The sequence below is a fragment of the Coptis chinensis genome, chromosome 8 (genome assembly GCF_015680905.1).
Source record: "Coptis chinensis isolate HL-2020 chromosome 8, ASM1568090v1, whole genome shotgun sequence".
Lineage (NCBI taxonomy): Eukaryota > Viridiplantae > Streptophyta > Magnoliopsida > Ranunculales > Ranunculaceae > Coptis > Coptis chinensis.
The window spans coordinates 54,603,421-54,619,918 of record NC_141463.1 but is presented as its reverse complement, the minus strand read 5'-3'; the positions used below and the strand labels follow the sequence as shown (position 1 = coordinate 54,619,918).

General features: G+C 35.4%; 1 protein-coding gene and 1 non-coding gene across 7 annotated transcripts; both read left to right on the top strand.

Annotated features, from left to right (window-relative positions):
- The first annotated feature begins 3,377 nt into the window (after nucleotides 1–3,377).
- Nucleotides 3,378–3,486, top strand: LOC147481980 (small nucleolar RNA R71). The gene has a single exon (XR_015207107.1). It is a non-coding gene; the product is annotated as a small nucleolar RNA R71 (small nucleolar RNA).
- A 4,849-nt stretch (nucleotides 3,487–8,335) lies between these two features.
- Nucleotides 8,336–15,196, top strand: LOC147481979 (uncharacterized). 6 transcript variants are annotated; one of them, XM_086579052.1, is made up of 8 exons: nucleotides 8,339–8,569; nucleotides 8,642–8,709; nucleotides 8,788–8,817; nucleotides 8,899–9,308; nucleotides 9,450–9,477; nucleotides 9,559–9,898; nucleotides 9,982–10,224; nucleotides 14,780–15,196. In XM_086579052.1, exons 1-8 carry the CDS (start codon nucleotides 8,453–8,455, stop codon nucleotides 14,846–14,848), a joined length of 1,305 nt encoding a protein of 434 aa, XP_086435178.1. In that variant the 5' UTR covers nucleotides 8,339–8,452; the 3' UTR covers nucleotides 14,849–15,196. The 6 variants fall into 6 exon arrangements, with proteins under 6 accessions (XP_086435174.1, XP_086435175.1, XP_086435178.1 ...); XM_086579051.1 differs by having other exon boundaries at nucleotides 9,450–9,898; XM_086579050.1 differs by having other exon boundaries at nucleotides 8,899–9,477.
- The last annotated feature ends 1,302 nt before the right edge of the window (nucleotides 15,197–16,498 follow it).

Below are 16,498 nucleotides of genomic sequence, written 5' to 3'. Positions count from 1 at the left end.
AAATTGGTAATTGACCGGCGGTCGATCTTGCCGGTGAGCAAGTATTGAACATCTTGGATAATTTTGGAAGTGTCGTCTCTGCTGATGGGTGGAGTTAAATTGTGATGAGGTGGTTGTTATTTGTGATGGATGCGGCTGGAAGGGTGCGTCTGGTGATGGATGCGGCTGGAAGGGTGCGTCTGGTGATGGATGCGGCTGGAAGTGTGTGTCTGGAAGAAGAAGAAAGAGTGGTGGGTGCGGTGGAAGAGGAAGAAAACGTTTTTTTTTTTTTTTTTTTTTTTTTTTTTAAGTTGTTGGGCTTTTTTTTTTAGTTGTTGGGCTTTTTTTTTAGTTTTTAGGCCCAAAATCGATTATAGAGAGTTTGACTAGGATTGGGATTCTAACTTACTGGTCAGGAATAGAGAGCTAGTCTGTAATGGAGAAGAATTCCACCTTACTAAAGCACAACTTAACATATATATGCATCGCGCATACACTTTTTAGCTCATATCAATTTAGTTCTTATTCATAAAAACTAATCACTCACTCCATAAACTATTGATATTTTAAGAAATTAAAAACAACTAATCCTATGACAGTAGAAAATAAAATTAACTTCTATGTAAACTCTTCCATATACTATACCATAACGAGTAAAAATAGATTAATTCTTCATGCTCTTGATACTTAAAGCTCCTTCCCGAACCTTTTGTGGTGATGGGATAGAGAAAACAGAGATGTAGAAAGTGTTGATGTAGTGAACGCAAGAGACGCTACAAAATATGGTTTTCTAGGAAAACTTTCAGAAGTACTCCACGTCTCTACTAGTCATAATCGGGAAGCTACAGCTTCCTGACGCTGGGTAGATTTCTATTCCTTTTTGAACTCGAATTCTATAGACTACCTGACTCTCTCTTCTTTCTTTGTACGAAAATATTTAGTCTTTTGGGTTATGTTGGACTATCCTAAGTCCTCTGATCCTAGTTAAAATGGAATTAGTATAAAACTAATGAGAGCTAAAGTGGAAGTCCATCTTTTTATAGTTGAAGCAATGTGAGTTCAGTGAGGTTTCTGCTGTGAATTTTCAGCACAGGTTCAGGTACGATCTCTCTCTTTTTTCTTTTTTTTTTTTTTTTTTTCTTTTTTGAAAAGGAATAATTTACTATCTATTTAAACTACTTGGGTTGCCTCCCTTAAGCGCTACGTTTAATGTCGCCAGCCGACACAGAGGGAGGAAACTTAAGGTTACCCCCCTAACTAGCTTAGGTAATTAATTTTTTTAAATTTGTGGGTCTTTTATAGTCAGATTCCCTAGACTTAAAACTTGTTTGTAATCCAATTTTTGCTCTTTTTATCTTTCTTCTTTTCCATGCGTGGCCTATACATTTTAGTAGAGGGTGAGTCATCTTAATTAAATCTTTGATAAATCTACAATTAAAAGTAGCTTGACATAAAGATGCTCGAATGTCTTCTATTTTTGTATGAGGTTGACCAGTGTCTGGCAATGTATTAATATGGTGTCTAACACTATCCTTGTTATAATTCATGCCTAATTGTGATACACATGATAAAAATGGATCTTTGTAGTGAGTGTTCCTAAAACTTTGATTAGCTATTGTGTGTACTACACATAGATCATCCATCTTTTCCGTATCATCGTCAGGGTTTCTAAATAGTGTAAATATGTTTACATCTACTCTCATATTCCCGAAAGTGATAGACATGTTCCCATTCCTACAATTAATTAAAGCCTCTGTAGCTAAGAATGGTCTACCCAAGATGATAGGAATTTGGTTTCCATTTGTAGGTAAAGTGTCAAGAACTATAAAATCAACGGGGTAATAAAAATCAGAGACCTTGATAATCACATCCTCTATTACTCGTGGAATCTTAATAGATCTATCAGCTAACTGTAGTCTAACATTTGTTGGTTTCAAGTCTTTTAACCCTAGCTGTTTATAAACTGAGTATGGTAATAAATTCACACTAGCACCTAAATCCAATAATGCTTGATCAGTGTAGTCCTCTCCTATTCTACATGTAACTGTAGGACTACCGGGGTCCTTATGTTTTACTACGACTTTGTTCTGTAGAAAGGATGAACAACTTTGTGCAATAAAAGCGTCCTTAGGAATATTTGTTTTCTTCTTTACTAGGTCTTTTATAAATTTTGCATATGAAGGTATTTGTTTAATTGCACTTAAAAAAAGGAATATTGATATGTAAATTTTTAAAAATATTCATGATCTCATTATATTGTGCTTCCTTTTTGTTATCTTTTAACCTAGATGGGAATGGTGCGGGTGGAATTTTTTCGGTTACCTGCTCTTTGGTTTTTTTAGTTTCAATTGCCTTTTCCTTATCTTTTATTATAACAACTTCATCAGAATCAGGTATGTCAACTTTGTTATCTACTTTCTTTCCTGACCTAAGGGTAGATATTGAGTTAACTGCCTCTGTGGGTGCGGATGAAGGGGTGGTTTCAACTTGATAAACATTTCTACCTTTAGGGTTTTGTTCAGGTTGGCTTGGTAAGGTTCCTTTGGGTCTCTCGACTAGACTAGCTAGTATCTTATTGAATTGTTGGCTTATCTGTTGAGTCATAACATCAAATTTTTGGTCAATCCTTTTGAATTCATTCTCGGTCTTGGTGGCTAAAGCTTTCATGGTTTCATCTATGGTGTTGGGTTGGGTTTGGTAATTAGCCATAGGATCAATGGTTAATTCTCTGTTCAAGTTTGTTTGTTTGTTGTTGTTGTTGTTGTTGTTGTTGTTGTTGTTGTTGTTGTTGTTGTTGTGGGTAATACTGTGGAAAAGGTGCTACCGCGCCTCTATTATTCATGTATTGTTGTCTATTGTTCCCTTGATTACCTTGAAAACCATATTGGTTTTGCTGTGGAGACATGTTCTGTCTCCATTGATAATTATTTCGTGGATCTTGGTTATAGTTATTACTAAAGTTATGGGCAACAAAAACTGGACAAACTAGTGTATCATGGTCTGTGGCAAAACAACTTTCACAAAATTGATTGGCACTCATTGCTTGTTGAGGTTGATTATTCATTGGAGGGTTTGAAGTAAATGAATCAAATTTCTTGTTTAAGTTTTCGATTCCTGTGGTTAAACTAACTAGTGTAGCTTTTAATTCTTGATCATTATTGTTTCTAACCTCATACATACCTGGTTTATTAAAACTTATCTCCCCATCTACCCGTGCCATGTCCTCATGGTCACTACTATTGGCCCAATCCTTAGAACTCTCAGAAAAGTTTTGCAAAAAAGTGTAGGCTTCATCAGGAGTAAGACTAGTAAATCTTCATCCATTCATTGATTCAATTAACTGGCGGTTCATAGGTGAAAGACCTTTTATAAAGTAATGTACTATATTAAGTATGTCAAAACCATGATGTGGGCAATGGACAAGTAAATCATTAAATCTATCCCATGTTGTATGAAACTCTTCATTAGGTTTTCCTTTGAAGGTTGAAATAGCCAATTGCATGGCCTCAGTTTTACGTAAAGGGTAATATTGTTTCATAAACTTTTGTGATAGTTGCTCCCAAGTAGTTATAGAATTAGAGGGTAGGGATCTATACCAACGTAGTGCGGCATCCTCAAAAGTCAAGGGGAACAACCTTAATCTAGTTTCTTCAGGGGAAAGATGAGGTGCTTTAAAAGTACTTAATATGCTCAAGAACTTACTCAGATGATTATATGGTTCTTCATTTGTTTTGCCATAATATCTTTGCAACATATTAAGAATAGTGGGCTTAATCTCATAGTTATTGTTATTGTCGGGCATCACTATGCAGTTCGGTGGTTGAACCGCGATAGGTTGAAACAAGGTGCTAAGAGTTCTTTGATCAGCCATGGCGGCTAATGGTACTCTCTCTGTTGTATCCTCTAAGTCTACTAGTGGTGTGTGTGTTTTAGAATCAGAATCAGATCCTGAGTTTGATAGTGTGGTCTCCTCCAAAACCAGAATTGGAAGATTGTTACAAGAATTAACTCTTCTGATTAAACGTTTACGAGGCGAATCACGAAACCAAGTTTTCATGTACTAGGTAATAAAGCTATGTAAAATAATCTAATATGCACTTAATTAACTAAATTATATTATCAAACTATATGATGCTAACTATTAATGCTAATTATGAAACCGCTAACAGGGGATTCACGGTGGAAGAGAAGCACTTACTATTACAGCAAGCAAAACAAGTCCAAAAATTTTGAAATTTTTATAGTTGCTACCTGATACGTCCAAGAAGTAGCCTGTAAAATTTCAGAGCAATTAGACCTTGCTAAGTTCCTCTTCTGTATTGTTAAATCCTGCAGAGTCCAGTGAAGAAGTTTTCTGCACACACTGTAAACAATCAATTAAATAAATACGTAAAAGAGCACTAAAAATCACGAAATTTTTACTGGAGTCTCCTGACGTGTCAGGGATGATCCTGTAAAAAGTTTGGATTATTTGGAATTTTACAGATCCTTCTTCTCGAATGTTCTTCCAGAGACCTTGGTCCTGAAAAGCTGCAGAAACACACTGAAAACAAGCAACTAGTTAAGTGGTCAAAACAGGTCAAACATTACTCAAATTTTTTCTGGAAGGTCCTGACGTGTCGAGGTTCCTCCTGTAAAAAATTTAGAATTTTTGATATTGTGCAAATAACTCTGCTCGACTGTTTTTACAGATGCTTGCGTCCTGAAAACTGAAAATAGGGTATTGCAAAGAAGATGTTAGTTACCCAGGTAAGACAAGTACTAAAAATTTGATAAAATTTCAATAAATTACCGATACTGTACAGATCTACTCTGTAAAATTTCAGAATTTTTTAAAATTTATAAATATGTTTTCTCTACTATTTTTTTTCTGTTAAACAAACACTAAACTTTATGCAAATACTTTCTACTATGCAAATCTAATTGAATTAAACTAAATTAATCTAATTATGCTAAATATGAAATTTATACTATATGAATTCCTAAATTAAAGTAAACTAACTTAAATATTATATCACCTAATCACTTTTAGAGACGGCAAATGCATTGAAAAAAGCATAACACGTAATTATTTGTGTCGTTGTTTGTGTTACGTATCTTTTGCAAATCTTACTTAGCCTAATATATATTGATTAGTATAGTGACTAGCAAGGTATCGATCCTACTCTAAATAACTAAGTGATGATAATAGAAATTTCTAATCTAAATTACTCTAATGGATACAATTAAAAGATGTGGCTAAGTAATAATTAATATATAATTGATTTGATTTGAGATTTAAACTATGCATAAAATAAACTGAATTAAATATATGAATATGAATCAAGAGAAAGAATATCTTGGGAGAGATGAATCCACCAAAATCATAGAATTAGTCTAATAGATCTATATATCATGCTTAATATAAATTACCAATAGAAACTCACCATACCTACAAACCTTATGCTCATAACCATTATGATAATATGTGGCTTTCAACGTGCTTTCTATCTTTCCATCAAATACTTCTTCAATCTCCAATGATATCTTCTATCAAACCAAATTGTGCTTTAAGTGACATTCAATATACAACTCTAGGTGTCATGGAAAATCCACATGTGGCATTAACCATACAACTAATTGAGGTGTCATAAAGAATCCAATCATCACACTAGAACACTAAAAACTAGAAGAAAAGAATCTAGGGTTTGTGGTATTTGGCTCTACACAATCTTGAATTACCCTAAGACCTCCTAACCTCCGGGGGGGGCGTTAGATCAATGGACGAATAAGAAGAAACTCAATGAGGGATTTAAACTAAAACATGATAGAAGAAGAACTAAACTAAAACATACGAAAAAGGCTTCATCTCCCCTCCCAAGAGAAGGGAGATTAGCCCCTCATACTATGCTATAAACACAATATGAAAAGAAATAATCTTTATAGCTATTAATGGTGAAAAGGTCTGAACTTTCTTCTCTCTTAATTCTAGATCTAAGATGCAAACACTAAATTTCCTAGATGATGTAAACTGAGGTTTTTGTGCCTTATATATTGGCTTACATGCTCGTCTGGATAGAGATCCGAATCCTATGTTTATTTGGTGTCAAACTCTCTGTAATCTTTCTAGAAGCAATCCTGGAAAAATTAAATTCGGTTGAACCAAAGTTGGACGTGGCCCACTTTGCCCTGCAGGCTATTTCCCAAACTGCAGCTTCTGACAGCTTTCAGTTTCCTAATTCTTGTGAAACTCTGACTTCTTTTCCATATTGATCTTCTCTTCCTCTGAAGTTGAAATTAAGGCTTTGAGATCAGATTTAAGGCTCTTCTAATTCAATTATTATCCTCTTTTAGAGTCCCATTAGGCTTGGCACTTATGGAGACAAATATGACATTTTTGCCCTATGCCTTTAGCTGTAATTCCCAGTAACTTCTTTTTGACTTGTTTGACTTCTTTTCCCTCCATATTTCATATTTAGGTTATTTGACCTGCAAAAACTCAAATTGCATCATATTAGAATATTTAAATATAAAATGGAGACTAACATACACATAATTGGGGTTATAAATCATTACTTTTGAGCACTTATCAGGGGGTATCTAAAAAAAAATGTAAAACAGGGGGGTATCTCACTTTTTTGTTTTGATTAACGGTCGAGATTAGATCATCTAATTTATTTTAGATCGACGATCAAGATTAGATCTAACCATTTTGGTAGTCTTCCACACGTGGACTAGTGCTAAAGAATAGGCTTAATTAAACTCTGTGATAATGTATACACGTTAAAGGGCAAAAGGGCATCAAATTGTTTTTTTTCCTGTTTGGTGACCAACGAAAGTAAGTAGTAGGGGGGTATATCAAATGAATTTGAAAATAGGGGGGTACCTTTAAAAAAAATGCAAAATAGGGGGTATCTCAAGTTAACCCTAATTTCATTTAGAAAATAAAAACAAATAAAATCAATGCCTAATATGTACCTCTTCTGTAGTAAATATTTATGTTGTATCCATTAAAAGCGATTGAACATCATCCACGTCATTCGAGTTTCCAAGGTTTTCGAAACCCCGCAAAGGATCCTGCATGAAGAACAATTGTTAAGTGATGTATTATACTCCAAACGACCCTAATGTGTACCAAATGTAACCCCAAAAAGACCTAACCACGTCACGTGTGAAATATTCTAAACGACCCGTACAGATTGTTTCATATAAAGGATGGATGATTTGTTTTTTAATTCAATTTTCTTGAATTTGATGTCTGTATTGGTAAAATTTATTTGGTTTGGATGTATGTATGTTTGGAATTTGGATAGGAATAAACTGAAAAATTTTCATTTTTTTTTTTTTTTTTTACCAAACGGCATGGCTAAGTCACTTTGGTATATAGCCAAACGGTCTGATGAGGCCGTTTAGGCCAAATGTCTCGAGCTGGATATTAGGACGGCATGGTTGGGTCATTTGGTGTAGAGTTGGACGGTCTGATGAAATCGTTAAAAGCATACTAGAGCAATCTGAAGAGGTTGTTTAGGCCAAATATCTCAGGCAAGAAATATTGGGACGACATGGCTGGGTTGTTTTAATGTTAAGTAGACGGTTTGATGAGATCATTTAGAGCATACTCAAACGATCTGATGAGGTCGTTTAGGGACCATAAACGGTCTGCCAAGATCGTTAAGCCACAAAATCTCTGGTAACGACATGGTCATGTCGTTTTTATAGTTTGGTATAATTATGGTTATTTAGATAGAAATGTCTCGGGTGTAAGAACTTCTATACACATTACATAATTACATAGTTTGAATTGTCTATACACAACACATAATGTAGGTTTACCTTATTAATTGGTTGTCTTGGTCGTCGACGATTTTTTGGCATCTCCAATGTCTGACTAATCACATTATCTACGTCTTCACTTCTCATTGCAACTTCTCCACTTTTAATATTTTCTCTCATTTGGTCATCTCTCTCTTCTTCATTATCTCTTATTTCATATCTACTTTCCACTTATCTAATTTCTCTAATCTGTTGTTGCACATGTTCTCTCATTTCTCTAATTTGTTCTTGTACCTCAAACATTTGTTCTTTAAATGGTTCATCTTTATGTTCTAAAAAATTGGGATCTTCCATTTTAGTGTTTCGAAATTTAGGACTTAGGATATAGTTTTAGAGATTTAGGGATTAGAGATTAGGAATGTGGAGGAGGTGGGGGAGAAGAGAAGAGAAAGGCTAAATAGTTGGAAGTTGGGGGTGCCCAACACAAAATATGTTTTTTAGGTCAATGGCAAATTTGTAATTTTTTTTTCTTTTTTTTGGGAAAAAAAAAAAATCATTTTGAATTGTCTCAACGGTCAAACCAATTAACATTTATTATCTACAACACTCGTACGCGACAAAATAGATTGCATCAAAACACGTGTCGAAAGCCACTGACAACATAAAGAAGATGAAGAAATGAGGATAGGATACTCAAATAATCTCAAAGTTTAAGGAAGAAATGGAAGTAAAGAAGAAACCAAATGGAGAAAGATTAAGGAGGAGGAGGAGCAAGAAAGGAGATACTGAAAGAAAAAGCTACACTGAACCCATTCATGATGATCACTGGGCCTTTTTGGTAAAATCCTCAAATTTTGTTTCTTGATTTTGTTTGTTTGATTATTATAATAATGTTTGTTTATATATATAGGAAGAAATTGATGCACCAATGTGGGTTGATCTCAACTTGTTAGAATCAACTTCAGGAGAGCAAGACATGTGAGTTTTTTAAATACTTAAATATAAATAGATTCTGTTTTTGTGACACTCATTATCGTGTATTCGGTTACTTTTCAGTAATGCTGGTTGGTTTGAACAAGTCCACTCGTAAGCTTCTTTTAGAATCCTTTTTCTTTTTATCGGTTTGTGTCATGGAATAATTTGTAATGACCAGTTGCATTATTGCAGGTTCCATCTGATGGAGTTTTCTACATTGAGTCATGGGAAAGTTAATTTAGAAACCGACTTACTTGGGCCGTCTTCTGTCTCTAAATCAAGAGGGAAGTATTATAAGAGCAGGAAATGGGAAGGGAATAATAACCATGCAATTAGGAGTGTTAGTGGAAAAACTTCATCGGGTCAAGAAGTTAAACCGAGAATCAAAATAAAGCATTCTTCGAGCTTTAGAGGAAAGGTAGTTGGTAAAGGCAGTTCAATGGATGCAAATAGACCTGTTTTGCTTCAGAGAATACCAAACCTTCAAGTCACTCCGAGTTTGAAAGTAAGATTGAAAAGTGAAAATACGTCGAACAGAGATGGAGTTAAACCATGCTCTGGAGGTTCAGCGAACACTTTATCTATACCTGCGACTTCTTCAGGTAAAAGCAATTCAACCAGCACAAGTGGGTTGGATTCTCATAAATGTCAATCTAGCATTGTAGATTCTAGGGTATCCTGCACCACAACATCCAATGGCCCCGAATCAATTTCAAATTTTGGTGATTCACAAAAATCTTCAGGGTCAAGAGCAAGCAACGGCAGTGAAAGGTTTCTGCCAGACTCACTCGCTTTGTCTGACTTATCTCATCAAGTATTTGGTAAGCCATGTGGATTATTGTCTGCTGTCAGGATCAGTCTTAGGAGGAGCTATGTAATGAGACAACCAGCAAGGGTGGAGGTAAAGGACAAGAGATCATTAAAAGGCCGTAAGTCATCTTCTAGCAAGTCCAGTGTAGGTTCATCGACAAGCTTCTATGACACAATGCTTACAGCCAAAGCTAAGAAAAGCAGAACCCCAGAGAGTAAGCAAGCTACAAAGGTGGAACAACCCACTGACAACAACAAAGCTATAGTTAAAAACTTGACTAATAGATCAGAAGCACAACTCCTGGTCCAAAGTTCTAATCCTATAAGCGATGGGAAAGCTCTTATTGGGAGGTTTGGCTGTCAAGAAAGGTCAAAATTGAAGGTAAAAACTAATAAGCTTCAAATTCTTTTTGAGAAATCATATATTTGAATACAGTTATCTGAATTGCTAACTCAATCTAGCAGATTTCATGCCAGTCTGAACGTAGAAGACCTTTGGGACTGCACAATGTACAAAGTTTGTATAGTGATGGTCCGCCAGCTGATAATTGTGTAACCAATACAAAAAAAGGGAAGGTCATCGGACACCCCATCTCAAGTCAGAAAACTGAATGCAAGGGGAACAACGTTGGGAGCACAGTTTGGTATAAAAATGGTTTAAAGCACGTATCAATAGGAAAGGAAAATGAATTATTCCCTGATACAAAGGTATGAATCTTACTTTGGTTTATTTCTTGTTTTTCATTTAACAATTCTATGTATGTAATAATTTGTTATGCGGGTTCATATTTTAGAAAATTGCAAAGGATATGAGTTTTTCAACTGTTTTTACATGTAGAAATGGTTTTCTTAGTATGCTGGTTAGAACAATTTTGTTATGCAACTATACTCTATCTAGTTCTGTTTAGCCACATTTCCTAAGCATTTTTTCTCTTGACCAACCCCCTAAACCTGCTAGCATAACTATTTTCTTTGTCATTTGTGTGGGAGGGATGAGGAATCGGTGAATCATGTTCTTTTGGGTTGTCTTTTTTCCTGGAAAATTTGGTCCGCTTTCCATTTGGAGTCTAGATTGTCTTGGGTGTGTCCCAGCCAGGTGGCGACTTTGTTTGGTTCATGGGATACTGGACATTTTACTTTGTCTGGAAATCGGCTATGGAGTCTTCTACCTTTTGCGGGAATGTGGGGTATATGGCTTGAGCGGAATAGAAGACATTTTGAAGGAACTGTAGCTACTATTGAGGAGACCATTGTGTCTATCAAAGCCCTCTTATATCAATGGTTTAAGGTGTTCACAGAGTTTAGAAATTGCCGTTTTGAGCACTTTGTGTTTAGATGGGAGCACTTGTTAGGTCTGGATAATGTTGTGATTGGTATTTAACTATGTTACATGGATACACCATATTTCTAAAAAAATAACCCGTGTCGGATACGTTTCCACGTGTCTGTGTCGGACACACATGGACACATATTGTGTGTGATATACACCAAATTGTTGATATTACACCCGTATTCGACATGGATACGAAGTGTCTGACACGGTGAAATATCAAAAATTGAGGTATATCAACATACAATGTGTTGTGTCCGACACGGACAAGTGGACGCGTATTCGATACAGATTATTTTTTAATATGGCGAACATAGGTATTTAGCCACTTGGCTGTAATGCTTTTTCTATTGTATTGTAGGCTATCTCGGCCTATTTTTATATACGAATGATAAGTAAATTTTTACTGAGCTAAAAACAAAAGTTAACCATTTTCTTAGACGCCTAAATTAGGATCAGTGCACTCTATGCTATCTAGAACGGGTGCCTTTCCTCAGGTCCATCTGTTTTTCACATCTGTCAGCTTTTCCATGCAAGGATTTACTTGACCAACAAAGCTTGTCTGCGATTGGATTTCTTCTGTCAAAGGGGATCAAGTGGCGATGTGAAAGCTTGAAACTAACTCGAATTAAGATTTGAAAATTCATTAATATCTCGGTAGGCACGATCCTAAAACTTGAAAATTTTCTTGTGATAAATTCAGAAAATGATTGAAGAGAAATAAGCTGTGTATTAGGAATAACCTTTCCTTCAGCAATAGTTCCACAACTAACACAATAGAGGGAGGAGTGGGGTCCTTATTAGATTTTCCAAGGACCAAGAGTTGCTTTTAGAGTCCCAAGAGATTGGAAATCATTAAACACAAGAAGTACATGTAGTGATGTTTTAGTATGAAATCCATGAGAAAGTAAAATTTGATGCACAAGAACAATTTAATATTATGGATTTATTAAGTTTGTCCGTGGAAAACGTTTTCAGATTTTTTCGAACTTAATGTTTGAAGTCAAAAAGATTTGAAATGAGTGGAAACAAGATAAAAGTATATGAATTGCAACTTAAGTAGGTGGTCCGTTGGAGACGGTCCCTTGGTAAGTATTGCAACACAAGATTGGTTTTGAAATTTTAATATTTTGGCTATGTTATTTACAAAGGTGAGGATCTAACTTGGGTGTTTTCCAGTGTTATAAATAGTTATTTGACGTGGAGTCAAATGTTTCACATAGAATCTATGTTACTAGTGAGAGGCGAGGCACAGAGCGTTTGGTTTTCAATTAACGCCTTGGTGCCGCCTTAGGAACACCTTTGACAATGACTTGCAATTATTTTCACTAAAAATTGCTCCCTTAGACCCGGGTGCTTTGGTTGTTCTTAGAGTTCTAAGAGGACATCGCCCGAATATTTTAGGCAGTTTCTATTATTGTAAACCCTTATTTTTCATGTATGTATTGAAGTGATACAAGGACAAAAAAACTAATAAGGTCGTATCGTATCCTCTTTTCCTCCAAACTTCTTCTCCATTAACAACAATACAATTATACTGTCGTTTTGTGTGGCCTCGGTGCTGCCTTTGAAAAAATTGCATAGAATTTACTAGTGGATGGTTAAGTGGAGGGCCTTTTGAAGTTGATATTGACAACTCGTTTACTAGTGGATGGCCCTTTGAAGTTGTTATTGACAACTTGTTTGATCAAGTTGAATACTTGAATGTCGAGTCGTATAAGAAGTAAGATCAGACATCTAATATGAGGCAGCATGTTGGAGAAATTAAGAAAACTTGCTGAACTGAGCAATACCAACTGCAACTTTAGTAGAAAGTCTGTTAGAAAGGATATCTTGGTGTATTTTGTTGCACAAGATGATTATTAGTATTTTGGTTCTATTGTTTACAAAGTTGAGGAGATTAAGGGGTGTATCCCATTAGTATTGTAATTAATTATTTGATGTGGAGTAGGATATTTCCGAAAGTATTGTTTGACGTGGAGTAGGATACTAGGATGTTTCCTACCGAATTTAGTACTTGATGGTCAAGTAGAGGGAAACTTCGAAGAGTTATCGACAACCTAAGTTACATTGACACGAATAGGTGTGTCCTTAACCGACACGGATACGAAGTGTCTAACACAGCGAAATATGTAAAATTGAGGTATATCAAATATAATATATGTCCGATATGTGTCCGATACGGACACGTGGATACGTAGCAGACATGGATTATTTTTAAAAGATATGGTGTGCCATGTAACATAGTTGACAGCTTGTTTTGATTGTATCGAATATGAAACATCATGCTGGAGAAATTAATAAACATGTGTGAGATAAAACTTGATCATGACTTGTTGTAGCAGTGATGAGGACTTTCGGGGAAAGAGTGGTAAGGGTAGAAGATTAATATTGAAATTGAGAGTGGACAGGAAATTTAGGAGTATTTTGAACGGATGGACCGAACTCTGACACAATGTCAAGCGAGAACATATCAGGAGAAACTCAAATTAGTAGATCTACAAATTTGAACCGGATTGATGGAAGAGTCAGTTTGTTCAGCTGACACCCAATGTTGAAATTATAGCAGATTGTTAACTTTGTTGATGTTGTTGTTGTAACATCTCAGTCAATTACTCAAGACGTCCTTGTAATATATTATAAAAAAACGTTTTGATGGGTAATCAAGATTTTTTTGCCAAATACTCTGAGGATTGTGTAAGAAAAGTTACAGAAAGAATATCAGTTTGTACCAGTTTTGTTTATTTAAGTGCACCGTGTGAAAGTTTGAACTTCTGTTAGATACTTAGGATAAAAGACCATTACCTACTTACAGAAATGTGGTAAAACTCATTCTTACCTATTATTGATGGTATCTAGACCATCCTTATTTCGAGAAAGTCGATACATCCTGTTTAAATTATTTCTAAAAGAAAATCAACTGCTGTACAAGTCCAACTTAATAAATTTACAATCTATGCATGTTTAGAGAAACCACGTGGTATTTGATTTTTAGTGCACATGATAAATTCACAAGGACTAGGAGATTATTCGGCTAGGGTTTTGGTTTTTCGTTACGGCGAGCCGTTAAATCTATTAGTATTGGTGTCGCTTTGAGTAGAACTTAACTCGACAAGTTGTGAGACTTCTACTGTCAGTATTCTTTGTAACATATAAATATGAAATGGCATTTCTTTAATCGGTGGCGGAGAAAAAGAAAAAGTGGAAAAAAAAAAGGAAAAAAAGAAAAAAAAAAAGAAAAAAGGAAAAGAGAAACACGCCTACGATTTTGTGAAGGAAAAAATAAACAAAAACAAAGAGAGTTGTTTAACTTGATGTAGTAATGATGTGAATGTTGGGAGGATATTTTTAAGAAAAAAGAGGGGAGAAAGTAATGAATGCGGGATTGAGTAGGAACTTTTGATATGCTCTAATGAGAAAGTGAAAGTCAGTTAAATTGGTTTGCTCATATGCAGTCTATACTGGAACAATTGTGATTAGGAGTCTTGTGAGTTTAGGAGTCAGAGACTGATGTGTCTAGGAGATTCTGAAATTCTAATTAGAAAGGGAAAATCAGTTAAATTGGTGTGCTCATGTGCAACGTAGACTGATTCAAATTTCGGTTTGCAGTGTTGTCAATTTTATTTTTTTTAGACAGAGGTGGCTGAGGAGGTGGTAAAATATTTGATCGCATACAGTTATTGTATGGTTTGTATTTCCTTCAATACTCATCTTTCGTTGCTGTTACTCTTCATTTTTCTTAATCTCTTACGTGATCGTTCTTGATCTTTTTGTTTATGTGAACATTTCGAGGTTATTAAATCTTAACCAAACAGAGATGAAAGTTCACCGCCGAAAGTAGTGAACGTGTATTTTCAGTTTTCATTTCATGTTATCTTTAAAGTTCTCTTAAACCTGGGTGGTTTTCTCATGATATTATCTATTTTTCATCAGGGAAAAGCCAACGCAAGAAACAAGGCGAAAAATTCCAAAAATATAGTTCAGAGGGTTTACTTCCGATAGCACATCAGTCCAAGCAAAGCCTGTATATATACTGTGAATCATCGTATGACATTTATAATCTAGTTCTAGCTTAGCAAACAGAGGCATGAAGCACAAATGTCCTTTTGCCCGGATCTAAACACCTGTGGTAGTCTGTAAGTTTTTGTTTTAGTTCAGAGTTGCTCTATCACTGTCTGATGAGTTTCTCAAGCTGAGAGATTCTCTTAATGTTAATTTTGAGGAATTCTTCATCTTGTACTTCTGTAGTTCTGTTCAACTCATGCAAAGGGCAAGGCATGTCATTGATTTTACCATTCAAACTGGCCTACAGATATTTTCCTTAAAGAAAGCATAAAATCCTTCTAGACATATATTTGATCTTAAACATTTTCTGTATTAAGCTTTTCTGCTCTTTCGCAGCCAAGAAAAGATATGACTAGTACTTCATTTGACCACCCCATCTTTTAGGAATGTGATCCCGCTGAACATATTTTCTCTTTATACGGATATTGGAATGGAATGATTAAGTTAACTGAGTTATTCAGAAAGTTGTACAAATTACTTCTGAAGGTTATTAATTTTGCAGTGGGCATGAAAGCATGAATCCAGTTTCAAGGCACAGCAAGCACAAAACAATTTAATTTTATAATGGGGATAGTGTCACGAATGAACATATTAGTAGGAATGCCTATCTTCTTATTAGTAAAGAGGAATCACATGCTCAATGCCCCTGTTTTAACATTTAGGCAGTTGAGCATATATGGAGTCTTACTATCGAGGGCAATTTATAGCTTTTCAGTTGGAAATATTATCTCCAGTTGAAAAGTGTTGTGATGATAATGGAATCGAAGTACTCCATATATTAAAGAAATATTCCATTTGTTCGTTTTTAAGGGTAAAAAAAATGGTTTGTAACTCAACTGAAGTCAATTGCTGCCTGATTCACTAATCACTACACGGTAGGAGGCCTCGATTATCAACTATTTTCAGTGAAGGTTTCCCGTGAAGTTTAAATGGTTTTACCACCTCTTTTGTTTCCGTTCGAGCCATTTCAATAAGCATACGTCATTTTTACTTAGAACTCTATCCTACATTCCAACCCGCTGGAGTTGCCTAGGTGTGATTACCCACTAAAAAAGCACTTAACCAGTTATTTTATTCTGTTTTTTGCAACCCTTAGCCCTCCCTCCCCAAGTGAAGAAGGGAAAAGATTGAAAGCCTTAGGCGCTTAAGCAAACTAACGTATGTGGTCTTTGTTTCATGTACAGCAAACAAAACAACAGTCACCATTTTACTCTTATTCATAATTTATAGAAAGAAAGAACAAACGAATAAATGTTAGGCACTCAAAATGTTGTTACTCATTTACTCAGGTAATACAAATCATATTATAAGCGTGCAATTAAGCATTGGAAGTGTCCTAGGCATCCAACTATATCAGGTAAATAACATGGAATCGCTTAATTACATTTCGCAAAGATATCTGTACGTCATGGAGAATTGGAGATCATTCAAGGGATGTCCAAACGGGTACCCGACCCGGCCCGAACCCGACTTTTCGGGTTTTGAACGGGTATCGGGTTATCCGAATCCGGACTGGTTTTCAACAGGTCGGGTTCGGAGTCGGGTATTTTGTTGAGAAGTGTAACCAAACTCTACCCTAACTCTATA